Raw genomic sequence first — 24,730 nt, 5'->3', positions numbered from 1 at the left:
TGTGTGCATTGTCGGAAACGGTCGCGTATTTATTTATTCGCTCTGCTGTCGTACAAAATAAGGAAAAAACAAAGATTATAATGTGGCACTCATTGCCAGCGCTTGTCGGCTTCGCTGTAGTCGTCTGTCTTGCGGCAGGCGCAATTAGTCCAGCGGCTGGCTGCCCTCGGACGCCCACACATTTGCCCCACGGCCGACGCACACGCGGCGACAATGGATACAAATTAATTGTAGCTGATGGACCCAACGGCTATGTGCCCGGCAAGGCATACAACTGTAAGTCTTAGGTGGTTCTTGAGTTAAAAAAAGAAAACCGAAATAAAAAGGTTTTGTAATCAGTGCTCGGGTCACGGCCTCGTGACCCCTAAAAACGCACAAGACAAAACGCTGGCGATAAGAGATCACAGCATTCATCACATGTGTGTGTAGATTGAAAGCGTGTGGAAACACACATGGCGGGAGGTTATGCCTTAAACAAATCTGTTATCATGTGTTTCTAATGTAGTTCAAACAATTTCAGTTTATATTGTATTTATGAACAATACTTTTCAATGAACATAGTAAATAGTTTAAATTGCAGCTTTTAGGATACAACAGTAAGACTTTATTAAACGATAAACAATAAATGATAAAAGGTATTTCTCAAAAGAGTGTAATAGTCTTTGTGTGCTTTGGCATTAAGCAAGTACACAATTTCGTAAGACAATTCTAACAAATTCGATTATTTAAATTAACAAAGTTTAATAACCTTTAACTTAAGTTTTATCTACAGTTTGGCATAGATATAACAAGTAAAAGCTCTACGTTATATGCCACAAGAAAACTCCTGTTCCTTGGCTTTGATCTTAAAAAAAAAAAACAAAATGGAACTTAAGATTTATCTATAGTTTAGCATAGATACAAAAAGTTAAGGCTATGTTTAGTTTAATACAAGGAAATTATAATATTCCTTAGACTTGTAATCTAATACATATTTTGTTTTATGTATAACAAAGAAATCTCTGATCTCGTTTTTTAGTTTAGATTAGATAGTATTCAATTAAAAAGCTATGTTTTTGGCACAACGAAACTTGGCTTTGACATCGTTGACGGATGCGATATCTGAGCCGACTCTTTATACAATGTATAAACTAAAATATACTCTAAGTTTGGCATAGATATATATGTTTGTTTGTAAATGTGAAATAACATTGAACTAAGGTTAAGGTAAATCTATAAAGAAACCCAAAAGCTAGAGGTAGTATGGCACAACGCTATTGTTCCTGGCCATGCGTAGTGCGCAGATGATTAAGCAGGCAACCTTGCTTCTTGAAGACGCGCTTGCAATGGGGACAGATGGATCGATACAGATGTATTAGACGATGCTTCTCGTAGCGCGACTTGTTTCTGCTGCTCTCCTCGCACCACTCACAGTAATAAACACAAGAATTGATCTTGGGCATAAAGGCGAACAGCTTCATATAATGTTCAATTGTAGCCGTTAGAGTGATCTTTTTGAAGAACTTAAGATCAATTTGCTGTGCATGCCAGGCATTGATTAAATTTAAAATGCGCTTCAATTCGCAGACATTCAAATTGATCTTAAATTCAGCGTTGACCTCTTCTGTGAACATGAGCAACTCCTTTACTATATTTTGTGCGAGTTGTTTATTAAATCTTGTGGCACTGTGTTTTATTTTCGTTGTATATTTTCGCAGCATTATAACAAATTTAGCTGCCCTTGAACGTAATGCATCGACAAATTCAATGGTTTTTAGTTCCTCATAATTCGCATCCTTTATAATGGTCAGCTGTAATCGAATAAGGGCAAGCATTTAAATATACCAATTTTGTTTATGCATATGCAAGCACTTACCCCAACTGCTCTAAGTAGATATAAATCATTGCGCAGCTCTTTGGGATCCGGATTTGTTTTAATTTCAGTTGCCTTCTGCTGCTTCAGTGCCTGCTTCTGTTCATGTTCGCTCACCTCGCCGTCACTGCGCTCCAGCTCGCCAGGCTCAGCCAATTGCAACAAACTATCTGCATTGGTTAGGGTTTTCAAGTCGCACTGCAAAAAAATAAATGGTAAAATTGTATGCTGCGAAATAAGCGTAGCTCGGGGATTACCTGTAGAAACTCAACTACGCTGTCGGATAGGTTGAAGCTCAGCGAGCCACAGTCCGACGTACTGTGATCGATTTTTGTTCGTTTTGCCTCGACTGAAACTTTTGAAGAGTCCGTAATATGCTTTGCAGCTTGCTTTCGTTTGTTTGCGTTTGTTTCTGGTTTAAGTGGTTCCCTTTTAAATGTCTGCAGTCGACTGCTTTTTGTGCTGGGCACTGGATATGAGGGTCGCCGGATTGGCATTTTAGACGAAATTGTCGTGTCTCTATCGACTGCGACTGAAGATCTTCGCTTAACAGCCGTTTTCTTGGCGTTATTGTTGCGTTGGGCTTGTGAAGATCCAAGCATTGGTCCTTTCTGTTGTGTTTGTGGGTTTATTTTTGTTAACTGACTGTTGTGCACATCATTAATATTAAGCTTAGGCAATATCTCGATTTTGTTTATTACAATTGGATCTGATCTGCTAGTCTTTGGCTTTTCTGAATTCAGGTTAGCAGGTGTGTGCACGTTCTTAGCTGGCATCTTGGTTGTATGTTTAGCCAAGTCAGCTGCATTTGGTTTTGTTTCTGCTAAACTCTTTCCTTTTCTATCATTCAGTATAATTAAAAATTTTCTCTCATCGGCCTTAATCTCCTGTACTAAAGCTTGGACTGATTGGTTTGGATTGGAATTTAGTCGAGACTTTAGATTGATTGGAGCTGGGTCTTTGATTTGCTCCACAGATTTTTTCGCTGCGCCGCTGCTTGAGTTTTTTATTGAGGGTTTTGAAGATAACGTCGCAACTACAGCAGCATTCTCCTTGTCTTGTTTTTGCGAAGACGTATTTGGTTCAAGTTTTGTTTTTAACTGTACATTCTCTGTGCCTTTTACTATATCGTGTTTATCATCGGCTTTAATCTTCTTTACTAAAGCACTGTTTGGATTGGACTTTGGATTAATTAAAGCCGAGTCCTTTGCAATAGGTCCTCTAAACTCTGACACTGTTAATATGACTTCAACTGTGCTGCTGCCTGTGGTATTTTTGATAAGCTTTGAATTCTCTCCGCCTTGCGTATTTAGTTTAGGCTTTATTTTAAGTTTATCCTCAATTTTTGTGGGCGATAGCTTAGCTCCGGGCTCCGTTGGTCGCATTTGCTTTTGCTGTGACATATTGCTTCTTAAAAGATCTTCAATAAGAGTTTCCACGTTGGCTGGCTTGACAGGCACGTGCTGCAACTTACGCGAATCGTTTTCAAGCGAGCGCACTATCCGCTTTTTGATATTATTCAAGCGCTGCTGTTGCTGCCGCTTGCGTATGGAGCGTGCAATCGCATAGCTCTTGTAATCACAAGTGGACTTGTACTTGGCGGATTTTAGTTTTGTCGTTTCCAGGTTGGAGCGTCGGGCACTCTTCGAGTTGTGCTCTTCGAGCTGCGTGTGCGTGTTGTTTACTTTGCAGTCTGTGGTTTTAGGAGACGCCGCGGTTGTGTCCACTGGAATCCGTTTGTTCACCAAATGCTCAGTTTTGGGCTGTTCTTTGTGCTGCTCATCAATATATGGCAAGGTAGCAGGTTGCACTTCCGAGCCTTGTTCCGTTTCATCTTCCGCCTGTGGTTGTGTTGTGTCAGGAACTACCTTATCTTTAGTAGCTGGATCAGGCTCTGCCAATAAGGCCTCCACTTCGGCTAGTATGTCCCTAGTTTCAGCATCCAACGGCAACGGCATACATTTGTCTACTGCAGTAAGATATTTATAACTAGGGAGTAATAATCAAGGCGCCATTGGACTCACCTTCTGCCCGCCACTGCAGCACAGTTGCATTCTTGTTTATAGTTTTGGTTCTTCTGTAGTCCAATTCGGACAACGCTTTACAAATATTCTGATTTGTTGGTTCGGTTTCCATGTTGCAGCTGTTGCCGCGCTCCAAGCAGGTAGCTTCAGCTGCAGCTGCAGCATCAGCTGGCAGCCCGGAATCGCTGCTGTTGCTGCTGAGATTTGCCTGTGTTTGCGCATCTTCCTGTGCCATAAGCTCCTCTACGGTGTATACATTGTGCGGCTTGGTGAAGCCAAGCAGATTGTTGTGCATCCATTGCAAATGATGCAGAAATTCCGACAGATTTGTGTAAATGTCGCAACAGAAATGACAAAATATGCCAATCATATTATCCTTGGTTGACACGATCACATCGCCGCACTTTTCGAAATTAACACAGTCATCCGATAGCAAATTGAGGAAAGAACTCATTTTTATAAAACGCTGTTTTTGGCAAAATTTAATTCAAAGCAGCAACTGAAAAACAAACGAACGTAAAAAACGCGGGACGCTCTACGAACTAGCACGAAAGGCGCTGTGTTTAGCCATCGATAACACGCATAGTTGTAATCGAGCACGAATGGCGCTGTGTTTAGCTATCGATAGCCTGCACAGCTGTAATTGGCAGTTGAATAATCGAAACTCAAATGCATAATCGATGCTTTTTGTTTAAAGTATCGAGTAGTAGAGTAAAAAATCATTTGAATTTTAACGGACAATCATTATGCTCTATTTCAAGTGCTGTTGCTTGGCTCGCGCACTCACACAAAAATTCAGCACTTTACGCATTTCACTATCGCTGCTGGCACCAGACGCTCTGGTCGACCCCAGGTGGATACTCCACGTCGTGTTGGCCGATTCCAGCTCTTCAGCGATTCACTCACCAAATTCAACGATCGCTGCGTAAACACCGTGTCCGAAGCGGATGATTTGCCCAAGACTGAGGTACAGGTCATGTGGGTGGCACCCGAGGCCGGTTCAGGCTGTGTCTCGCTTTCCGCCATGGTATACGAGGGTCCACGCGCTTGGTTTGCGGATGACGGCCAGCTCACCCAGGTTATATGTGAGCACAAGCCAACCGCAGCAGCCACGCAAAAGGAGTGCTGCGCCTGTGATGAGGCCAAATACAGCGTAAGTACGAGCCAGCTTTTATGGAATAGTTTACTAAATGCATGTGCAGTTTGTTTTCGAGGGCATCTGGTCGAATGAGACACATCCCAAGGATTACCCCTTTGCCATCTGGCTGACGCATTTCTCTGATGTGATTGGCGCTTCGCACGAAGCAAACTTTTCCTTCTGGGGCGAGCATCATATTGCCACCGATGGCTTCCGCTCCCTAGCCGAATGGGGTTCACCCACAGCTTTGGAGACGGAACTACGTGCGCAGGGCCCAAAATTGCGTACGCTCATTAAAGCTGCTGGCCTTTGGTATCCAAATGTCAACCAGAACACTTCATCTAAATTCCGTGTTGATCGTAAACATCCCAAGATTTCATTGGTTTCCATGTTTGGCCCGTCACCCGACTGGGTGGTTGGCATTAGTGGGGTTGATCTATGTACGGCCGACTGCAGTTGGAAGGAATCCATGGACTTTGATCTGTATCCATGGGATGCCGGCACTGACAGCGGCATCACGTATATGGTGAGAAGCTGTTGCCATAGACGTGGTGATCTTCAACTAATTCCTTGATTGTTTAGTCCCCAAATTCAGAGACGCAGCCACGCGAACGCATGTATAAGATTACCACCATGTATCCGGAAGATCCACGTGCGCCGTTCTACAATCCGCAGAGTCAGCAGATGACACCGCTGGCCAAGCTGTATTTGCGTCGCGAGAAGATCATTTCACGCAATTGTGACGATGACTTTTTGCAAGCTCTACAATTGGAGGTATCCGATGATGCAGAGGAGCAGGATACACGCGGTAAGCTAGTGCACAATTTCCAATCATCATCCTAGTTAATTTGCATCTTCCGCCATAGCCGAATGCCGCGTCAGCAATTACAACGCCTGGAGTCCCTGCTCTGTCAGTTGCGGCAAGGGCATACGCATGCGCAGCCGTCAGTATCTAAATCCCCAGCAGGCGCAGCAGGGCCAATGCACGCGCCAGCTGGTGTCCAAGGAGATGTGTGTGGCGGCTGTGCCCGAGTGTGCCAATGGCTCGGCTGGCCAAGATCGTGACGAGGATGAGGGCGAAAATATGGCCAACTCGCAATCGCTTGTCAGCGATAACGGCGAAGGCGCCGGTCTCTGCAAGACCTCACCCTGGAGCGTCTGGTCGGAGTGCTCTGCTAGCTGCGGCATAGGCATCACCATGCGTACGCGCACATTTGTTAGCCCGCTGGGCCGCAAACGCTGTCCACACATCACAATTGTGGAGAAGAACAAGTGCATGCGGCCGGATTGCACTTATGAGCAGGTGGAACTGCCGGATCCTGATTGTCCCACCACACAGTGGAGTGACTGGAGTCCGTGTTCCGGCACATGCGGACACGGTAGCTCAATACGTAAACGTTTGCTGGTGCTGGAGGATGGACCCATTAAGGACAACTGCACAGCGCGCATGGAGCTGCATCAGCAACGGGAGTGCCAACACGCTCTAGACTGTAGCATCAATATGGAACTGGCCAAGGACATTTGCGTGCAGGAGCCAGACAGCGGGCCCTGCCGCGGCAACTATCAGCGCTATGCCTACAATGCCCAGGCCAATCGCTGTGAATCCTTTATCTACGGCGGCTGTCGCGGCAATCGCAATAACTTCCTCACCGAGAGCGACTGCCTGCACACCTGCAACAAGATACGCGCCGAGGGCACTGCCAGTGCTTATTCTCGTGGGGAGATCAACTTGCCCAAGGCCTGCGTCATGTCCGAGTGGTCGAACTGGTCGCCCTGCAGCGTTACCTGCGGCAATGGCTACTCCGAGGGCCGACGCTATGTGGTTAGCGAGCCACAGCGTGGCGGCCAGCCGTGTCCCAAGCGTCTTGTCAAGCAACGCTCGTGCACCATGCCAGCCTGCTAAGCATTCCGCTGGACACCATTACCTTTGCCTTTTCTATTACATTTTATTACTATTTCGAATAAAGTGAACAACTCTTTTAATTCGTAATAAACTCTTTTTGCTTTAATTGTTTTTCTTACTAATAACAACTTGACATAATTAAAAGCCCCACGTTTGTCATTTATATGTGCTTATATAACATTAACTATACCAAAGCAAAGAAAATAAACACAGTGTTTATATTGTCTTTGACCGAAGGGTATACTCGATTCGTAAGGAGCTTGGCCTCTGATCTTATTACCCACTATTCAAATGATTTAATTTTGAATTAACTATTTACGTAAATTTTCAGATAGAAAACAACTTTAGAAACTTAAAAAATTAATGAACTTAACCTTAACTCAGTCTTTTGTATATTTATTCAGCTATGGTATTCACAACATTCTAGGCATTTGCAGAAAATTTGTATGAGTAAATCTTGAATCGCTTAAAAGGTATTTTCCGAGTCGACAATTGTGCATATTCTTATCCATTTGCAAGTTACATACTCATATCTACATTACTTTCCGCTTAGCCAAGCAATTATAGTTTCAATTGAATACTGCCAACCGGCTGTCGAATTCCAGCTGAAGAGGTCACTTTCACTGAGCACCGAAAGTGTTGCAGCCAAATATGTGTATGTTAAAGAGACGCTTTCCCGGCGACAAACGCAACCAGTTGGACGTTGTTTAGTTTAGTTAGTGCTAGCAACTTGTCGAGTGCGTCTCGTAGAGCCATGGATAAGTGCCAGGTCAGATTTCCCTATGACATTCGCGATGTGGACGCTGCCACCAATGCCGAACTATTGGAGTACTTTACAGGTGGGTGGTGCCTTGAATTTCCTTTACTGGAGTTAACCTATGGCCCCCGAACGGTAGGTGAGCGCACGGGCTTTGTGCAAGTTGGACCCGAGGGTTATTTCTTTCCGCACAAGTACAAAGTCCAGGCGGAGCTTTATTACAACTTTGAGGCGCGTCCCGATGATGTCTGGATAACAACTGTGCCGCGCTCGGGCACCACCTGGACACAGGAGCTAATCTGGTTGCTGGCCAATGGCTTGGATTTCGAGAAGGCGCAGCAACGCCCGCTCACTGAACGTTTTCCCTTTCTGGAGTGAGTTTTACATTGGAAAAGTGTTGCATCTTTTGACTGTCTGTGTACTCCGCCGCCAGATTTCCCTTGTTTGTGCATGATGCTGTCAAAGCAGAGCTTCTGGCTGAGAACAGACACTCTCCGGCGGCTATGGAATTCATTGAATACATTTCGCGGCCCGGCTATGAAACGCTGGGCGAGCTGCCACGCGACCGGCGACGTTTTATTAAAACTCATTTTCCCTTCTCATTGATGCCGCCGAGTGTTCTAGAGAATAAATGCAAGGCAAGTGATTCACTTAATAAGAAGCAAAGCCATTTTCTTCATACCATCCCCTTTCAGATTATTTATGTGGCGCGCAATCCCAAAGATGTGGCCGTGTCTTACTATCATCTGAACCGTTTGTTTCGCACGCAGGGATATATTGGGGATTTTGAGCGCTATTGGCGCTATTTCCAGCAAGGATTAAGTATGTCAACAGCAATTACAATCCTTTGCATACATTTAATCGACTTGCAGATCCCTGGCTGCCTTATTACAGTCACGTGAAGGAGGCCAAACAGCATAGTCAACTGCCAAATGTGCTCTACCTTAACTATGAGGACATGCTGGTGGATTTGCCGGGCACTGTAATGAGCATAGGAAAGTTTTTAGATTGCGTGCCCGATGCTGTGGGATTGGAGAAATTACTCACTCATTTAAGCATTCAAAACTTTCGCGAAAATAAATCGGTTAACATGCACGAAATGGCAGCCGTTGGCATACTGAAGAAGGGCGAGGCCGGATTTGTGCGTAAAGGTGGCAAGGATATCACAGCCAAGCAGCATGATCAAAAAGAATTTGTAGATAATCCAAATCTGTTAAAGCTTGCTAACGATTGGATACAACAAAATATTGAATGTATTAAAACGATATAAAATAAAACGGTTAAATAGTTATCGATCGAGTTCGATACTTTTCGCGAGCTGTTCCTCAAGGCTGGTATGCAGTCCAAACATAATAATTTACACGATATTGAGTTTTTGATCAATGAAATGGCATTGATACACAGAAATTTAATACTTTTATTAGGTGTATATGCATTAGTATGCTATGCTTGGTTTTTTGGACGCATTTTACAGGAAAATATGTTTTTGCCCACATGCAACGTGAACACCGTACTAGCTTTTGTTTAAAACAGCTGTTGGGCTGGCCGAAGAAATGGGCGCAATGTTTTTAATTAAAAGATATTACAGCAGCGTCCAGCGCATCGCTCAAATAGCTAATGCTAGCAAGCCAGGTGATACGCTGCAGGTCCAGGTATAAAAACAAGAGTTATGCCAGGTAAAAGTCGCTTTACATAAGCTTCACTTTAGGGCTGGATAAAAAATGTGCGGCGGCTAAAGAACAACATATTCCTGGACATCAATGATGGTTCCACGAGCGACAAATTTCAACTTGTTGTGCCACGGAACCTGGATACACAACAACTGACACTGGGCAGCGTAGTCAGCGCCGTGGGTCGTGTCCAGTTGGCGCCCAATGGACACTACGAATTGCACGCTGATGAAGTGAAGGCACTGGGTAAGTACGTCGATTATATAATGCACACGGCTGATATTTGCATTCCCACAGCGGAGGGTCATGTGCAGAGCGGATATCCCTTCTCTCCCAAGCAGAAACATCCACCGGAGTATGTGCGGGAACATTTGCATTTGCGTTCCCGCGTCGACTACATTGCCGCCCAGATGCGCGTCAGGCATAAGGCACAGAAGGCCATACACGACTACATGGACGAGCTTAATTTTGTGCAGATTAACACGCCCATCTTGACCACTAACGATTGCGAGGGTGCTGGCGAGGTTTGAAGCAAGCAATTCATAAATGAAATCTATGGACTATTCACTTTACTCTCTTGTAGGTTTTTCGCGTGCAACCCGATTCGGATCGACTGCTTAAACAAATGGCGCGGCCCAATGTGCCCCCGGAGCAGAGTTATTTCGATCAGAAGGTATTTTTGAGCGTCTCCGGTCAACTGCATCTGGAGGCCATGTCCTATGGCCTCGGCAACACGTACACCTTTGCGCCCGCCTTTCGCGCAGAAAATTCAAAATCTCCGTTGCATTTAGCAGAGTTTTACATGTTCGAGGCGGAACTGGTGCATATGGAGCAGCTGGATACGCTGGCGGCATTCATAGAACGTATGCTCAAAGACATTACCAATCGCCTGCTTGACAGTAGTGCGTCCGATTTGCATTTTTGCCAGCACAATGCCAATGCTAGCTCAGATATGGCCTGGTTGCAAGCGCCTTGGAAAATTCTTAGCTATGACGAGGCCATGGTGCTGGTTGTGGCCAACAGCGATAAGTTAAAGAGTGCTGTTAGCCCGGACGAGGGCTTTAGCAAGGAGCAGGAGCTATTTCTTGTGGCACACTGTGGTGCGCCCGTCTTTGTGCTAAATTGGCCCACGCAACAGAAACCTTTCTATATGAAGATCTCACGCAGCGATCCGCAACGTGTTCATGCTCTGGATTTGCTGATGCCCTCGGTGGGCGAGCTGTGCGGCGGCAGCCTACGTGAGTGCGATGCTGAGCTCCTTGCCGCGCATCCACAATTGCCCAAGGATCTGGCCTGGTATGTGGACCTGCGAAAGTACGGCGGCTTGCCTACCGGCGGCTTTGGCATGGGCTTTGAGCGTTATCTACAACTGCTGACGGGCGTCAAGAACATAAGGGATGTAATACCCTATCCACGCTATCCGCACAGCTGTAAAATGTAGCCGAAAAACTATATTTTCTTTTTGTTTTGTATAAATTGTTATTGGATTTACAAAACTCGAGCTACAAAAAACGAATAATTAATTTGTAAGCGCGCTGGTTCGAGATTCCAATTTGGAAGCAGGGCTCGCTACTTGGACTAGGCTCTCCCAGATTTGTGTATGTCAACTGGTCAACCAAATAAACATCAGCACAGGGAAATGCTGTTCTGTATCCGTTTTGAATTACAATTGTCCCAACATCGGCTTGCGTCCGGGCCATGCCTCCTTGGCATATTTCTTCTTTTGCGGACACATGGAGTCGCCCTCGCCACTTGTTTCATGTACATCATCCACAAAACGACGCACTGCGAATGAAGAAGAGACAAATATATAAAATCCGACTGGATTTCGCCGATTTGTTGTACGCACCATTTGCATTGGCTATGGCCAACTTTTGTGCTATGGATGAGCTAGCCACGAGCGGCTCCTCAAAAATGGGCGTTACATCTGGTGCCGGATTGGGCAACATTATGCCCAACTTGGAGCCTATGCCCAGCGGTGATATGGGTTCAAATTCACTGTTGCCCTTGTGTTCATAGCCGCTGGCTGGCAATCCCTGATACAAAGAATTGACGGGTGAGTGGGCAGCAGATTGTGGCGTTACTGCCATCTGCTGCTGCTGTTGTTGTTGCTGCTGTTGTTGCTGCTGCTGCTGCTGTTTCATCTCAACTATGCTCTGCTGGAACATCTGATGGCTGGCGGCGAATGCGCTAGCAACATGTGCATTGGCGGCGCTGCTGCCCGTGTGTAAGCCCATGTGATTAGTCTCGTACCGTGAACGTTTCGCTGGCACCACTGTTGTCTGCACCAAATTACGAAAACGTCCTACATTGGGATCGACGTCTTCCGGATTTATGATTATCTCCTCATCGTTGAATGTGACATTGCGTCGCTTGCGTCCCTGTTTTAATGCGTTCTGTTTGCGCAGATTGTTATCGTCGGCAATGCCCAGCATGGAGATGCGACGATTGTGCGCCGTATTATACTCCGTCAGATTCTGTAGAAAAGGATAATAGAGCTTGTATAATACTACATATTTTTGCTGTATTCACGCACATCTAATTCCGTTTGGCTCTCAGGCAGCCCCAGCAAAGCGCCGTCGCTGGTCTCGCTGAGCGGCAGATCCTCCATAATGTTGCTGTGCTGACCACCCGCCGAGGGCCGCTCACGTAGTATATAGTTCCGTGTGGAGGCACCGAAGTGAAACGTGCTGTTGATCTGTAGCTGTGTGGGCTTGTGAGCCTCGAGACGCAATGTGCCAATAAATGTGCCGTGGGCTGCAATGGAAACCATATTGAATAGCCGAATGAAAGGATACTTTTTGTTTGCCTATCCTACTGGAGCCAAGATCGACGAGGTAGGCAATGTTGAGGTGTTTGTGGTAAACAAATGCCGCATGCACACGGGAGCAGGAGGCGTGGTCTATGCAAAAGTCATTCATTTGGCTATTGCGGCCAAACAAATAGCAACGCTTCTCATCCACCATTAGCTTTTGCACCAGTTTGTCATCCTTAAGCACATCCAAATGCAGCCCAGTAGGCGGTTTGCCAGCCCAACTGGGTATATCATAACTGTTGGCCATTCAATCGAGCTCCAAATTTCAAAGACACGGAATAAATCGTTAAGAGCTTCTATTATATGGTGTGTACACAATTTGTGTACCGGCGGCAATAATGAATGCACTAAAAAATACCATGGCCGTGGTGAATGGCAAATATGGTTCAGAGTTAAGCAAGTTGGCATGTTTATTCCATTATTGATAAACAATGAGCACAGACTATATAAACAATAATTATATAGAAAGTGCGCGAGTGTATTTAAAAGTAACTGATCCCAGTACAATTTTCATAAAATGCTCCCTCTGCAGCACAGCTGGATTGATCGACTGGACACTGTTTCTCAGGCACTTGACAGCCGAACATACAGTGGGTCCCTGCCTGGAGAAGGGCTCTCTAGAGCTGGATGAAGAGATTCAGGCTGAGGTTGAGCTGGAGCTGCAAAATCTGAGTAAAATAGGGAGCCAAGATGTCGACGAAGTTACAGACTCAGAGGCAGACATAGACGACCATGTTTCAGATGAAACGCACTTGACTGCCGAGCCAGAAGTGGACGACAATGACACGAGGGTACAAGCCGATCTAACTCAGGTAAATAACTTATTTCAACAAACATTAAGTTGAGGTCAACTTTGCGTCATATTGCAGAATGATGTGTTCAATAGGCCCAATCAGCCCTTCTACAGCATGCTGCATACCAAGCCCGAGCTAATGTTTGGCTTTATAGATCTGATTCGCCAAAACGAATATCTTTGGCGCGAGGAGTACAAAAACGGGGACTTTGCGGCTGAGAGATTGGAGAGCGCCCAACAGATAAGTAAAGTGCTGGAGGAATGTTTTAATGTGACTCTCAAGGCACGGGTCATCAGTCATAGCGTCTGCAGGCTACTTAAATGGTTTCAAAGGCAGTATGCGTTGTGTACGAGCAACAGGGGCTTTCGATGCCGTCATCAGTCGTATTACGACCAGCTGCTCCAGTTTGTGCCTACACACAATATCCACGTTGTGCACTGCGATGAGTGCAAACGGAAATTTTACAATGAAGAGCAATTGAGACGCCACAAATACCGTGCACACGGCGGCCGCATACCGTATGTCTGTGATGTGTGCAGCGTGGGTTTTTCGCATGCCTCTAAGTTGCGCATGCACCGGGCTCGACACCATGAGAAGCCAAAGCGCTGGCAGTGTACTTTATGCAGCTACTGTGCTCCAAACAAATGGGATCTAAGCGTACATCTGCCTACTCACAGTGGCGAACGCAATTACACATGCGAACTCTGTGGTGTTTCAACCAAATCGAGCTCATCGTTAGCTGTGCATCGACGCACGCATTCCGTAGTTAAAATTAATTGCCCCTACTGTCCAAAGAAATACCGTGAGAATTATTTGGTTAATTGTCACATTAAAAAGATGCATGCAGCAGAGCTTGAACAGGAATAGGAATTGGAACTGATAGACTGCCAAGTACATGAGGCCATTGGCGACACAACTTAGAAATTGTACTAAATGAAATAAATAACTAAATGAATATATCAATGTTTTCAGCTCTGCATTTGCATAACAAATAATAATAAATAAGACGAGAAACTTATCGATAACGCGTTATCATGTACCACTTTGCCATTCACACAAAATGCATGTATGCAGCCCTGCAGCGACGGCGTCACATTGTTAATGCTTTTCTAATGTCTGCGCTTCTAGCACGGCTAGAGAAACAATAATTTCGCGTTAGTTCGCGAGAAAAAAATAAATATCAAATAATAAGTGTAATATTTGTTTATATGCTCTAAATAAAGGAACAATCGCAGCCTACGCCTTACGTATAAGCGCCTTAAATGTGCCAATATGGCGCACAAACGAGTGAAAACAGAGGACATGGAAGTGAATTACAAATTTGCGTGTCGCTGTTGCCTCAAATCCGAGGCGGAATTCTTTAAGCTGGACTCACTAATCGAGTGTGGCATAAGCGAGCATGACGCGTCCTCTACTAAAATACCCCTGATACGCTTACTATTATTCTGCATGCGCACTGAAAATCAGCCCGAGCTGCCGCAATACATATGCGTCGAGTGTAGTAAAAGTTTGCAAATCGCATACTATTTCATACAGAACGGCTTGCGCGCACATGAAATACTCTGTCGCAAGCTGTGCCCTGGGAAGCTAAAGACAACAACTCGTTCGAACGGACAACTTGCATCGCTATGGACCGAGGTGTGTAGCGGGGCGTGTGCATGCGGTGTTATATTGGGGTGCTTTGTTTAATATGTTGTTTGCTTGCAGCCAAATGGCAGAGATGACGCGTCGCTGCCCAGGCTCTGGGAGCAGAAACCTCTAAAGCCCGATGTACGACACGAATGCAAAGTATGCGGTGCGATTGTGTACAATCGCATGGAGCTCAAACAGCACATACGCATGCACACAGGTAAACTTCATTGACTCAGTTTCAGCTTAAGGATTTGTTTATGTCCTTATACAGGGTGATTTTGTCTCAGAGACATGTTCAACCCTATATAGTATATATATTCGCGATCGGCATCGACAGCCGATTTGATATGTCCGTTTCTCTCAGTCTTATTGAAAGTACATGTGTCAATGTTGGTCGGATCGTATAACTATATCATATACCTCTAATAGGAACAATCGGTGAAAACTACGTTTTTATATGAAAAACTTTCATGTTTCTTAAGGTGTATCAACCAAAATCTGCCATTAGAAGCTTTACTATGCTCGGATTATTTAGGCAATCTTATTAAGATCAGATAAATATATCATACAGCTCGCACAGCAAAAATCGGACAAACATTATGTTTTTATATTATATATAATTTTTTTTTTCTTTTTTGTCTTATGCCATTTAAAATTCGTAATTGGTAATGAATATCGTTCTGCTTAAGGCTGAAATTCATTTAAAACTAATTTGCAATTTGTTTTTTTCTCTACCCGCACACACACACAGAGTCATCGCAACATCAGTGCAAATTGTGCAACTTTGTCACGCTCAAGCATCGCCAGCTGCCGGAGCATTATCGCAAGGCACACGGCTTGACAGCTGCCCAAATTGAGCAACAGATCAAAATCAGACGGTCTATGCAGGCGGCTGCAACAACTGCAGCGACATCAAACGCAATAGAAACTCCTTCAGACGATGGTCAGGTGAAGGTGTGCACACTGGAGGACATGGAGCTGCTGATACCCACTGTGCTGACGCCAGAGGATTTTACGCATCCACAACTGGATGCGGATCAGTTGCGTGATATTGAGCAGCAATTGGCGAACGCGCTGCCCGTCCCACAGTCCAATTTAGCTGGCATACCAGCTGAGCCGACGATAGAAGCTGGCGGTAACGCCAATGTTAGCATCGGTGCCGAGTTTCTGGTCATGCCCGATGGCTCTTTGCAGCAAGTAAATGATGCCGGTGTGGTTTTCGAATACATTGATGATAGCAAAAACACCAATACGACAACCAATATGACATTGCAGAGTCTTTTGGGCGATTCCAAGACTGATTTATCCTATAATGCCATGGATATCGATCTGAGTCATATGGTTGTCGACAATGCGCCGCCACAGATAACAGGTGTGTGTTCTTATGACTGCGAGCTCGTTTCTTATTTATTGTCAACTTATTTATACTCTATATATTTATAGTTAAGTCAAAACCGCGCCCGGCACCTGCGTCTACTGGTGCCCTGAAACACAAATGCAAACTGTGCCCCAAGGCATTTCCAACGGTGGCACGTCTGAAATCTCATCAATTAACGCATAGTCGTGAGTAGTTTGTGGCACTTAAGTTCCGATATGTTCGTTTTCTCAACAACTATGCGTTTTTCAGATTTGCCGAAATTCTATTGTGATCAGTGCTCCTATTATTCGCTGCGTAGCGCCGATCTCATCCAGCACTATACGACAGAGCACAAATCTTGCATTAGCGAGAGTCGTTCAAATCATTTGGATAAGGCACAGCTCACTGAGCCGGCGGACAGAAGTCGCATATATTCATGCGATATGTGTTTGTTTGAGGCACCCAGCAGTGGGCAGTTACGTGTACACTATAGCGAAAAGCATCTGATAGTGCCCAGTGAGGTACAGCTGCGCCCCAACTGGGCGTATGAGTCAAAGGTTAGGAACGCCAGCTCAACGCTAACCAGTGGCAATAGTACTGCAGCCCAGTTAGATATTCCACTGGGTATCAAATGTATGTTTTATAAGTATGAAATGTATTTAGTATCATATAATATTAATATTGACAAGCTGCTTTGCATATATTCAGATCCACCCATGACATCTGCGACAGGAACAGCGACAAGTGCGCCAACAGCTACCATACAGCAGCCGCCGCAGGCAACAACAACAACTGTGGTTACGCAAAGTGGTGACATTAATGTTGTGGTGGATGCCACATCATTGTTCTATGCCGCGGGCCAGTTACCAGCAGCTGGTGCTCCAACAACAGGAGCTACAGATTCAGAAACATTTGCAATATTCCCAGAGCAATCTTTTGCCAACAGCTTAACAACGTCAACAATAACGGGGGAGACAAACGGTGTGGCACCTGCCACGGTAACTTCAAATCCAAACACCAGCATATTTGGCGATATGCAGGATTTTATAGATAACACTGATGTGGCGGCCATATGCACCATACCCGCCGATGATATGCCAGTGGTCGACGGCGATGATATTGTTATTGATAACAATAATATAAGCCTGGATTTTGATGCAGAAAACTTATTCGAAGACTTTGAGGACGTGGAAGTGGGCGAAGAGGATGACGATGATGAGGATGATGCTGAAAATGATGATGAGAATGATAACAACGATGCGGCAGCCGATCAAAATCTGTTGCTAACCAGCGATGATGACGATGTGGATGACTTTGATGACGAACAATCGAAGCATTTGCAGAAACCATATTGCATCTATTGTAATAAAAAGTTTACCAGCCAATATAAGTTCGAGAATCATATGTTTGTGCATCGCGGTAAGTGCGTAATGCCCGTTGCTCAATAAGTTATTTATTTAATATTGTTTCTTTTCAGGTTTGGCACCCTATCGCTGTGAACTATGCACTAATCTGTACAATATGAAACGCCTACTCATACGGCATTATAAAACGGTGCACAAACGCATGCCCACTCGTGACATGGTGCAAGCTAAGGGCGACAAGGTGTCCGTGCCGCGAACAACCATTGAAAAGATAAACGTGTATGTTGACAAACGTAAGTAAACGAAAGAATAATTAAAAAGTATATAAATAACTTTCAAAGTACATTAAAGCTTCCGCAAAGCGAAAAGCCTTAAGACATATTAAAGTGTAATAAATTGTGTTGAAGAGCTTTACGCAGAAAACATAAAATTAATTGCATTTTAAGAACTTGTATGAATTATAGTTATGTATATAATTGTTCTTTTATAGCACCCACGCTAATGTGTGCCAAGTGTCCCTTTGAGTGCGAACAGGAGGGTGAAATGCGTAAGCATCTAAATGCACATCACGGCATCAATGATGGTGGTAAGTAAATTTAAAAATATAGTTACATATGCATATAAAAATCAACATTATTGTTCCATTTAAATGCTCACAGTTTCTGTGCATGCCAACGAGGTGTTTATCATACGCAGTAAGTTAAGCCTTTAAATGTAATCCCTTTGAATATTTTACTTAACCAATATGTATAACCATTCTACTTAGAACTCCCCTATGACTGTCCACGCTGCATTCGCTCATTTGCGGCCAAGCGCACGCTGACACGACATTTGCAACGTAGCCATTTAGTGGACACAATCATTGAGATGCAGGCGCCTCAATTGACAACTAGTTCGGCATCCACAACAACCACGCCAACGGCTACAACCACATTGCCGTTGAACGCTAGTGATGGCAATAAAACAACAGCAACAATGGCACAACAGGATTCCAACTTGTTGGCGCAGCATGACGCTGGCAATGTCGATGTCGACGTCGATGGCGATGGCGATGGAAAATGCGGTAAGAGGGTCAATAGCCTAGCAACAATGAATTCAAACTCAAATTCCACATATGCCCAACACATGCCGCAACAACAACAACAACAAATACAACAACAAAATGTTTCAAATGCCAATTTTAAAATGCCATATAACGACGCTGATGCGCAATGATCCTTGTGTACCGTCGTTAGACAGGGACATAGGATTCAAAACGGAAATATTAGACACAGATTTAAAAGTCGAAGCGACAACTACAATGGCATCACAAGAAAAAAATGCAGCAATAACTGAAACGACAGCAGCAGAAACAGAAGTTGCAACAATAGCAAAGACAGAAGCCACAGAAGATGCAGCAACAAAAACTAAAGCAATATCAACGACAACATCAGGAGCAGCTGCAGCATCGACAACAACCACAACAACTGCAGGCTCAACACTCTTTACAACGCCCACGCCATTTGACTATGATTTTGACTTTATTGGCAGTGGTGCGCATGCCGCGTCTATTAAGAACAACAACGACAGCTTCAACATTGCACCCAGTCCCAGTCATCTATTGAATGGCAGCGACAAGCTACTGACCGCTGCGTTGGAGCCATCGCCAATTAAAGATTTACGTTCGCGCTTACCGTGCACACCCATATTTGTGTGCAAGCAATGCAATCAGACATTCGATGAGCTTGGCAAGCTGTTGCAGCACGAATTGGAGCAACATTCCAGCAGCATTGTATCGCCGCGCGTCAGTCACCAGCATCAGTGCAAGATCTGTAAAACGACCTACCGCACCGTCACGCTACTAAATTACCATATGAAACGGCATGCGCCGGCCAAAGTTCCATGCCAACAATGCCCCAAGGAGTTTTTGAATAGCCCAGAATTGGATCAGCACATGCAGTCAGATCATAGCGCTAATACAACGACACCACTGAAATGCGGCGTAGATGGTTGCGAAAAGACATTTAACTACAAACATCATTTGAAACGGCATCAGACAGCCTCTCATACGCCGGTGCACTATATCTGTCCGGAGTGTGGACGCGACATGTTGACTAGTCTGCATCTAAGGAATCACATGTCGATCCACAAGGGCACACATTCTTACAAGTGTCCCAAATGCGTTCGCACCTATATGCGACGCAAACCGTAAGTCTATTCAGAATCTTTTGAATGTGCCATGTACGTTAAATTGTATTTTTTTGGTTTTAGTTTTCGAAGACATGCTTTACGTGAGCACAAATGGGAGCTGACTGAGGAGGAAATAGACAAAATATATAGCATAAACGATACACCACCATCAATCAAATTGCGCCAACGACGATCAGCGAAGGTTGAGAACGAGAACTCTGATTAACCATCTGACGCATCCAGTTGAGAATATATGATAAGAATTGTATAATTTAAGGCAACATACCCAGTTGCAACCTGTACAAAGATATTTGTAGTATAAGCACATTGTGTCACATTCATCATAACGCATAAATGCATATTTTATTATAGAGTTCGCCCCAAACACTAATCGCGGCAAATATGTATATATGATATATGTATATATATGCTTATATGTATATATATGCGTATATGTATTTATATTTTTAGAGCAAAATAGCAATACGAGTGTTGTTTGTTACTAACTTTGCAAAAATATTTATCATGATTTCGTAGCGACAACATAAGCATTATTTCACTTTCAGTTTAGCGTATATAATCTTCAAGATTTTTATTTAAGCAAACGATAAATTAAGCACATTAATCAATGTTGCTTGCATTATTACTTAAATAAATATTATGTTAACAGTAATTAAGTATGGATTTTAACTACCTACATCTGTGTAAAATTTTAGATTAGTTTGCATGTTGCTCATTACATATATGTACATATATAATATACATATAGTGCACATAGATAATTAACTGTCAAAACTTAAGTTTTAGACAATTATTTTTTGCAACTCCCGTGTAATTGTTAAACCAACGGATTAAATCGGATATAAGTCCACACATATAAATACATACTAGTCTATTGATTTATTTTTGCTCAATAAGAAGAATGTACACCTAGATGTAGATGATTATTATTTTTATTAACATTATTTTTGAAACCCAAAAAAACCCGCGCAGACATTCGCTTGATTGATTTGAAATTTGCGCGGGCGACTATCACAGCTGCATATCGATATATGCTATTAATTTATCGGTCCATTTTGAACAGTACGATTTCCAATTGGCATATCAATGGAATTTAAGTTCCGCACAGCTTCATTTGAAAAAACTTGTGATGTATTATTAGCGTAATTTAAGTTAATGCGCATTAACTAATTCAAATAATTGAAAAACAGGTAAGATTGAATATAATATTTGTGGATACATTTAGTACTTCGGCTCTGATTAGATTTCATACCAAGACGGTATGAAATATTCAAAAGATCGTTATTCGTTTGTTTAAAATATCTGCATACAATATTTATATTTTGTACCGAACTGGAAGCTATATCATATTCTGATCTGATAGGGCCAACTCCAAATTGTATACTGCCGACAGCAATAATATGTCCCAAGAATCGGATTCCGTGGAACTTGTTCACAATGAATCGATTCAGTTCGCAAGCAACTCTCTTGTTCGAGATTCTCTAACAATATTTTGCGAGTGGAAAAAAAAAAACAAGTGAAAAGCCAATGCGGCATGTCAACTACTTACCTGTGAAGCAAGCTAATTCGATAAAAATCACAAACAGAAGACAACTTACGCGTTAATATACAGACAATTAAATCTTATACGAATGGCCGCCGCAGCGGATGCTGCAAAATCCAACGCGTTGCTCGCTATGAACAAAGTGAACAACACAAAATGCCGCGCGTGCCTCTCCGTAAGTCGTCAGACCGTCAAACTGGATGCCAAAATACCGGATCTAAAGAACGCGCGTACCTACGGACAAGGCTTACGCCAGTGCACCAATATGCCCCTAACGGCACGCTCCCCCGGCGGTTACAGGTGGCCCATGCAAATTTGTGTACGCTGTTGTCGCGCCCTCGAGGTAGCCATGCATTTTGTGGAGCTGGCGCTCGAATCCAATCGTAAGCTATTCGCCGAGTCGCAAAGCCCCAAGTTAATGACGCCGGCACAATCGACAACGTCAGCGGGCGAACTGAAACGCAAGGCCAGCAGCGAGCTGTTGCATTGGAATCAATTTAGTCAACAGTTTGAGCAATTTGTGGAGAGCTACGATGGTGTGCCGGGGCCCATCGAGGAGAACGTGCTGTATATGCGCGGCGCAAAAGTGCCACGGCTAGATACAGACATTGCGCTCAACAATGAGCCGCCCAAGGAGGACGATGGTAAGCAGTTGATTAAAACGCATTAAAAACAATCTAATACGTGCACATTGCAGTTATCTTGTTTGATGTGAAGTATGATAGCAATGATCAGGATGAGGAGGATGAGAATGATGGCTCTGATGCGAAGAACAGTGAAACTTTCTATGACAATAGTATTAATATGAATGACAGCAATATCGCCGACAAAAGCAGCGAGAACAATAACAATTATAATTTTAATAACAAAAATGGTGATATTTCCGGTTTGCCGAATGTTGAGTCCGATCTCATACAACGGGCGCTCTTCATGACCCTCAACGATGATGGCAACGGCAGCCAAACGGCCGAAGAATTGCAATCCATTGAGTCCATCAAAGCCACATTATTAAAGTGTAAGCATTGATGATATATATCTTGAAACAATTAATTTAATAATTTTTTATTTGAAGCTACCGAAGGGCTGACTGGCTCGAGTGCCAGCACGCCTAAGACAACACCCAGCAAGGACGTCAATGTCAATATACCGATACTTAGCTGCAGTATCTGCAAGCACACGCACACGGAGGCCAAACAAATGCGCAGTCATTATATGCGCGTGCACAATTGTGATGTGCCCGAGGATGATATAATTGGCCTGACCAAAAGTGGGTGAACCATATATATCAAATTTTAAAAGATAGCCTTAACTATAAAACTTCGTGTTTAAATTAACTTAACATTTGTATAATCTTAGATCAAAGCTTCAAATGTCGTCCCTGTAATGGCTATGTGACAAATAGCCGTACAGATATGCAGCAGCATCTTATAGAGCATCATAAAATTGATGGCGATTTTGGTAATTATGTGCTTATACATGCTATAAATCGAACTTTGACGCTTAATCTTATATTTTGCAGAAATGTATTGCTATGTGCAGCAGAATTGTCCCGCCTGCGGACGCATTTTCAAGGATCAGCGCTCGGCGCGCACCCACTACACACGCATGCACACGCCACAACAGCCGCAACAACTGCAGCCGGGCGGAAGCGGCAGCGTCTGCGGCGGCGCTGAAATTACCGAACAGCAGTTTGTGTGCACCGCCTGTGACAAGGTGTTCAACATGAAGGGCAGTCTGCAGGCTCATCAGCGCTTCTGCCAGGTGAAGCAGCCGGTGCACTGCAACTTTTGTGAGCTGCAGTTTAGTAGCATGCGCAAATACGAGCTGCATTTGCAGCAACAGCATGCGGTTGATACGCTCCACGAGTGCGAAATATGCATGAAAAGCTTTAAGAATAGCGAATCGTTGTCGGTGCATCGCAAGCGGCACTCGGAGCGGCATTATCAATGCGCTAAATGCTCGCTTAACTACATCAATGCGGCAGAGCTGCGTGTACACTATGAACGCGCCCATGTCCATGAGGAGGAGGTGGTCAGTTGTCGCATCTGCGGCAGTAAATTTCAAAACTATGCCTTGCTGCGCGAACACGAGCAGCGTAATCATCAAAAGTCAAAGATCTGGCGTTGCGACAATTGCAATTTTGAAACCAATTCGCGAGCACGTCTGCGCCAGCATCAATACGAGCACACGGACTATCCATACAAGTGCAAGCACTGCCCAGAGGAGTTTGCCGATCGCGGCAAGTGAGTGTTTATGATAAGAAAACTTAAAAGCTATGTAGAACATTTGAAACTTTTGTTCTAGGATGCGCCAACATTCCAAGAAGATGCACGCGGTGGAGTTGACCGATGAGCAGCTGGCCGAAATGTTTAGGGAACGCATTGGTTATACCAATCGCCATGATGCATTCAGCAAGACTAACAATTCGCTGGAGATACCGGGCTTCAGTGATGAATGCTTTACAGAGCTGAAAAGCCTGGGCATGGACTATGATGATATTACAACCGATCTCTTTTCGAATTCCATTAGCAGCACACTGGACAATCTTCTTGAATTGGTACCATAAGCATGAATAGCCACTCCAATGCATACATTTACCTGCATAGAATTTAAGTATCATGATGAATAGCTAACGAGAGCTTGAAGACTGTTCGCACTTATCAATCAATTAATCCATGTATCGAATCAATCAACAGCCGATATCACACAGAGTTTTTCACAGTTTGAATTGATTTTAAATTGTTTTTCGTTTCTCGACACACACACACCAAACAAAACCACCAAGTCTATATGCCCATGTATGTAGAGTATATATACAATAGTTCGATTGTATACTTAATACAATGCTGGATACATTTTTTGAAGTAAACACAATAAACAGCCGAAACACCAGCGCTTTGAAAGCGCGCCCAAATTTTTTGAGTGTATATAGTTTATCATTTTGGTATTCGTGCCAAACATTTTGTTTTCTGTATTTAAACTATTCAAATTTGTTAAGCATTTGCAAAGTGCTCGAAAATCTGTTTAAAGCTAATTAATGCCCTGAACGAATTTTGAGAGGAAATCTGTGGGTTTGGGCTCCTGTGATTCCTTCCAATAGCGCATTATGTGACCCTTTTGCTTCCAGATCTCAACGGACTCTTTCAGCTCCATTTGCCCCTGGAAATCATTTAAAAGGCCCAATAGTTAAGTCCAGCAAGGATCAGCAAACCCAGACTTACCTTGATGACCAGCATGTCTATGACGCGGATGTCGGTCACTTGACGATTCTTGAGGAACTCTTCGCGTAATTTAGCCCGGCACTGGGCTACGCTCATGGGTATATCGTAATCCATAACTGTGGGTATGTATATCAATTTGTTTATGTTTGGCGCCGGATCAGAGGGTTTGATGACATAACAAACGGACTTACCAATATAGGGAATTTGACGATACCAGGCCTTGTACAGGTTTAGCGCACGTTTGCGCGCCTCTTCCCTGTCCACGGACAATATGGGACGCACCTGTTGTACTGCACGTTTGACGGCTTCACGTCCAGCCATGTTCTTGTGTCGTATTTGTGATTTTCTAGCTAAATAACGTCGTTGCAAAATGCTGCTGCTTCTTCAACGGCAGGCAGCTGAGCGAGGTGCTAATTTCGATTAAAACCGATAGGTCCAAATATTGACAAGGAAAAAAAGTGTTGAAAAAT

General features: G+C 43.9%; 9 protein-coding genes across 12 annotated transcripts; 6 read left to right on the top strand and 3 right to left on the bottom strand.

Annotated features, from left to right (window-relative positions):
* The first annotated feature begins 18 nt into the window (after window positions 1-18).
* LOC115758214 (spondin-1) lies at window positions 19-6,993 on the top strand. Its single transcript, XM_030698766.1, has 5 exons — window positions 19-276; window positions 4,638-5,029; window positions 5,079-5,540; window positions 5,597-5,822; window positions 5,881-6,993. Exons 1-5 carry the CDS (start codon window positions 81-83, stop codon window positions 6,915-6,917), a joined length of 2,313 nt encoding a protein of 770 aa, XP_030554626.1. The 5' UTR covers window positions 19-80; the 3' UTR covers window positions 6,918-6,993.
* Window positions 939-4,607, bottom strand: LOC115758213 (protein teflon). Of its 2 annotated transcripts, none has more exons than XM_030698764.1 (4): window positions 3,877-4,607; window positions 2,110-3,821; window positions 1,856-2,050; window positions 939-1,790 (listed from the first exon to the last, which is right to left on the bottom strand). In XM_030698764.1, exons 1-4 carry the CDS (start codon window positions 4,328-4,330, stop codon window positions 1,254-1,256), a joined length of 2,898 nt encoding a protein of 965 aa, XP_030554624.1. In that variant the 5' UTR covers window positions 4,331-4,607; the 3' UTR covers window positions 939-1,253. The 2 variants fall into 2 exon arrangements, with proteins under 2 accessions (XP_030554624.1, XP_030554625.1); XM_030698765.1 differs by having other exon boundaries at window positions 2,110-3,818.
* A 514-nt stretch (window positions 6,994-7,507) lies between the features above and the next one.
* LOC115758246 (sulfotransferase 1C4) lies at window positions 7,508-8,944 on the top strand. Its single transcript, XM_030698801.1, has 5 exons — window positions 7,508-7,756; window positions 7,814-8,048; window positions 8,108-8,312; window positions 8,370-8,496; window positions 8,547-8,944. Exons 1-5 carry the CDS (start codon window positions 7,672-7,674, stop codon window positions 8,942-8,944), a joined length of 1,050 nt encoding a protein of 349 aa, XP_030554661.1. The 5' UTR covers window positions 7,508-7,671.
* Window positions 8,945-9,115: 171 nt separating this feature from the next.
* Window positions 9,116-10,807, top strand: LOC115758189 (probable asparagine--tRNA ligase, mitochondrial). Of its 2 annotated transcripts, XM_030698732.1 has the most exons (4): window positions 9,118-9,326; window positions 9,383-9,590; window positions 9,642-9,868; window positions 9,928-10,807. In XM_030698732.1, the coding sequence occupies exons 1-4, from the start codon at window positions 9,228-9,230 to the stop codon at window positions 10,783-10,785; spliced, it is 1,392 nt and encodes a 463-aa protein (XP_030554592.1). In that variant the 5' UTR covers window positions 9,118-9,227; the 3' UTR covers window positions 10,786-10,807. The 2 variants fall into 2 exon arrangements, with proteins under 2 accessions (XP_030554591.1, XP_030554592.1); XM_030698731.1 differs by having other exon boundaries at window positions 9,116-9,326; window positions 9,383-9,868.
* A 186-nt stretch (window positions 10,808-10,993) lies between these two features.
* On the bottom strand, window positions 10,994-12,491 carry LOC115758190 (nuclear inhibitor of protein phosphatase 1). The gene is made up of 4 exons (XM_030698733.1): window positions 12,163-12,491; window positions 11,881-12,101; window positions 11,194-11,821; window positions 10,994-11,129 (listed from the first exon to the last, which is right to left on the bottom strand). The coding sequence occupies exons 1-4, from the start codon at window positions 12,404-12,406 to the stop codon at window positions 11,008-11,010; spliced, it is 1,215 nt and encodes a 404-aa protein (XP_030554593.1). The 5' UTR covers window positions 12,407-12,491; the 3' UTR covers window positions 10,994-11,007.
* Window positions 12,492-12,590: 99 nt separating this feature from the next.
* LOC115758186 (oocyte zinc finger protein XlCOF28) lies at window positions 12,591-13,996 on the top strand. The gene is made up of 2 exons (XM_030698727.1): window positions 12,591-12,971; window positions 13,029-13,996. Exons 1-2 carry the CDS (start codon window positions 12,591-12,593, stop codon window positions 13,818-13,820), a joined length of 1,173 nt encoding a protein of 390 aa, XP_030554587.1. The 3' UTR covers window positions 13,821-13,996.
* A 32-nt stretch (window positions 13,997-14,028) lies between these two features.
* LOC115758188 lies at window positions 14,029-20,313 on the top strand. 2 transcript variants are annotated; one of them, XM_030698729.1, is made up of 12 exons: window positions 14,029-14,591; window positions 14,661-14,802; window positions 15,337-15,957; window positions 16,029-16,148; window positions 16,213-16,575; window positions 16,651-17,361; window positions 17,420-17,599; window positions 17,797-17,892; window positions 17,966-18,001; window positions 18,073-18,369; window positions 18,542-19,493; window positions 19,557-20,313. In XM_030698729.1, exons 1-12 carry the CDS (start codon window positions 14,226-14,228, stop codon window positions 19,699-19,701), a joined length of 4,029 nt encoding a protein of 1,342 aa, XP_030554589.1. In that variant the 5' UTR covers window positions 14,029-14,225; the 3' UTR covers window positions 19,702-20,313. The 2 variants fall into 2 exon arrangements, with proteins under 2 accessions (XP_030554589.1, XP_030554590.1); XM_030698730.1 differs by lacking the exon at window positions 17,966-18,001.
* Window positions 20,314-20,991: 678 nt separating this feature from the next.
* On the top strand, window positions 20,992-23,899 carry LOC115758281 (zinc finger and BTB domain-containing protein 41). Its single transcript, XM_030698843.1, has 6 exons — window positions 20,992-21,683; window positions 21,737-22,054; window positions 22,112-22,306; window positions 22,396-22,497; window positions 22,559-23,282; window positions 23,344-23,899. Exons 1-6 carry the CDS (start codon window positions 21,128-21,130, stop codon window positions 23,603-23,605), a joined length of 2,157 nt encoding a protein of 718 aa, XP_030554703.1. The 5' UTR covers window positions 20,992-21,127; the 3' UTR covers window positions 23,606-23,899.
* Window positions 23,900-23,986: 87 nt separating this feature from the next.
* On the bottom strand, window positions 23,987-24,658 carry LOC115758283 (NADH dehydrogenase [ubiquinone] 1 alpha subcomplex subunit 6). The gene is made up of 3 exons (XM_030698847.1): window positions 24,452-24,658; window positions 24,261-24,376; window positions 23,987-24,198 (listed from the first exon to the last, which is right to left on the bottom strand). The coding sequence occupies exons 1-3, from the start codon at window positions 24,579-24,581 to the stop codon at window positions 24,070-24,072; spliced, it is 375 nt and encodes a 124-aa protein (XP_030554707.1). The 5' UTR covers window positions 24,582-24,658; the 3' UTR covers window positions 23,987-24,069.
* Window positions 24,659-24,730: the final 72 nt, after the last annotated feature.

This window comes from Drosophila novamexicana, unplaced genomic scaffold (assembly GCF_003285875.2).
Source record: "Drosophila novamexicana strain 15010-1031.04,08,12 unplaced genomic scaffold, DnovRS2.1 tig00000137-arrow-arrow-pilon, whole genome shotgun sequence".
In the NCBI taxonomy this organism is placed as follows: Eukaryota; Metazoa; Arthropoda; class Insecta; order Diptera; family Drosophilidae; genus Drosophila; species Drosophila novamexicana.
This window is presented reverse-complemented; position numbering and strand designations above follow the sequence as displayed.

Bases quoted from the DNA above. Each gene is read 5' to 3' on its own strand.
- LOC115758214 (XM_030698766.1), top strand. From the start codon at position 81: ATGTGGCACTCATTGCCAGCGCTTGTCGGCTTCGCTGTAGTCGTCTGT. The intron at 277-4,637 runs GTAAGTCTTAGG...CTCTATTTCAAG, and splicing joins GCCCGGCAAGGCATACAACT to TGCTGTTGCTTGGCTCGCGC. The intron at 5,030-5,078 runs GTAAGTACGAGC...ATGCATGTGCAG, and splicing joins GTGATGAGGCCAAATACAGC to TTTGTTTTCGAGGGCATCTG.
- LOC115758213 (XM_030698764.1), bottom strand. From the start codon at position 4,330: ATGAGTTCTTTCCTCAATTTGCTATCGGATGACTGTGTTAATTTCGAA. The intron at 2,051-2,109 runs GTAATCCCCGAG...ATTTTTTTGCAG, and splicing joins GCGTAGTTGAGTTTCTACAG to TGCGACTTGAAAACCCTAAC. The intron at 1,791-1,855 runs GTAAGTGCTTGC...ATTCGATTACAG, and splicing joins ATCTACTTAGAGCAGTTGGG to CTGACCATTATAAAGGATGC.
- LOC115758246 (XM_030698801.1), top strand. From the start codon at position 7,672: ATGGATAAGTGCCAGGTCAGATTTCCCTATGACATTCGCGATGTGGAC. The intron at 8,049-8,107 runs GTGAGTTTTACA...CTCCGCCGCCAG, and splicing joins GAACGTTTTCCCTTTCTGGA to ATTTCCCTTGTTTGTGCATG. The intron at 8,313-8,369 runs GCAAGTGATTCA...ATCCCCTTTCAG, and splicing joins TTCTAGAGAATAAATGCAAG to ATTATTTATGTGGCGCGCAA.
- LOC115758189 (XM_030698731.1), top strand. From the start codon at position 9,228: ATGGGCGCAATGTTTTTAATTAAAAGATATTACAGCAGCGTCCAGCGC. The intron at 9,327-9,382 runs GTATAAAAACAA...GCTTCACTTTAG, and splicing joins GTGATACGCTGCAGGTCCAG to GGCTGGATAAAAAATGTGCG. The intron at 9,869-9,927 runs GTTTGAAGCAAG...ACTCTCTTGTAG, and splicing joins ATTGCGAGGGTGCTGGCGAG to GTTTTTCGCGTGCAACCCGA.
- LOC115758190 (XM_030698733.1), bottom strand. From the start codon at position 12,406: ATGGCCAACAGTTATGATATACCCAGTTGGGCTGGCAAACCGCCTACT. The intron at 12,102-12,162 runs GTAGGATAGGCA...TTTCCATTGCAG, and splicing joins CCTCGTCGATCTTGGCTCCA to CCCACGGCACATTTATTGGC. The intron at 11,130-11,193 runs GTGCGTACAACA...CTTCATTCGCAG, and splicing joins GGCCATAGCCAATGCAAATG to TGCGTCGTTTTGTGGATGAT.
- LOC115758186 (XM_030698727.1), top strand. From the start codon at position 12,591: ATGAGCACAGACTATATAAACAATAATTATATAGAAAGTGCGCGAGTG. The intron at 12,972-13,028 runs GTAAATAACTTA...GTCATATTGCAG, and splicing joins TACAAGCCGATCTAACTCAG to AATGATGTGTTCAATAGGCC.
- LOC115758188 (XM_030698729.1), top strand. From the start codon at position 14,226: ATGGCGCACAAACGAGTGAAAACAGAGGACATGGAAGTGAATTACAAA. The intron at 17,600-17,796 runs GTAAGTAAACGA...GTTCTTTTATAG, and splicing joins AAACGTGTATGTTGACAAAC to CACCCACGCTAATGTGTGCC. The intron at 18,370-18,541 runs GTAAGAGGGTCA...TACCGTCGTTAG, and splicing joins CGATGGCGATGGAAAATGCG to ACAGGGACATAGGATTCAAA.
- LOC115758281 (XM_030698843.1), top strand. From the start codon at position 21,128: ATGGCCGCCGCAGCGGATGCTGCAAAATCCAACGCGTTGCTCGCTATG. The intron at 22,307-22,395 runs GTGGGTGAACCA...GTATAATCTTAG, and splicing joins TATAATTGGCCTGACCAAAA to ATCAAAGCTTCAAATGTCGT. The intron at 23,283-23,343 runs GTGAGTGTTTAT...CTTTTGTTCTAG, and splicing joins GAGTTTGCCGATCGCGGCAA to GATGCGCCAACATTCCAAGA.
- LOC115758283 (XM_030698847.1), bottom strand. From the start codon at position 24,581: ATGGCTGGACGTGAAGCCGTCAAACGTGCAGTACAACAGGTGCGTCCC. The intron at 24,377-24,451 runs GTAAGTCCGTTT...ACATACCCACAG, and splicing joins TCGTCAAATTCCCTATATTG to TTATGGATTACGATATACCC. The intron at 24,199-24,260 runs GTAAGTCTGGGT...AATGATTTCCAG, and splicing joins TAGACATGCTGGTCATCAAG to GGGCAAATGGAGCTGAAAGA.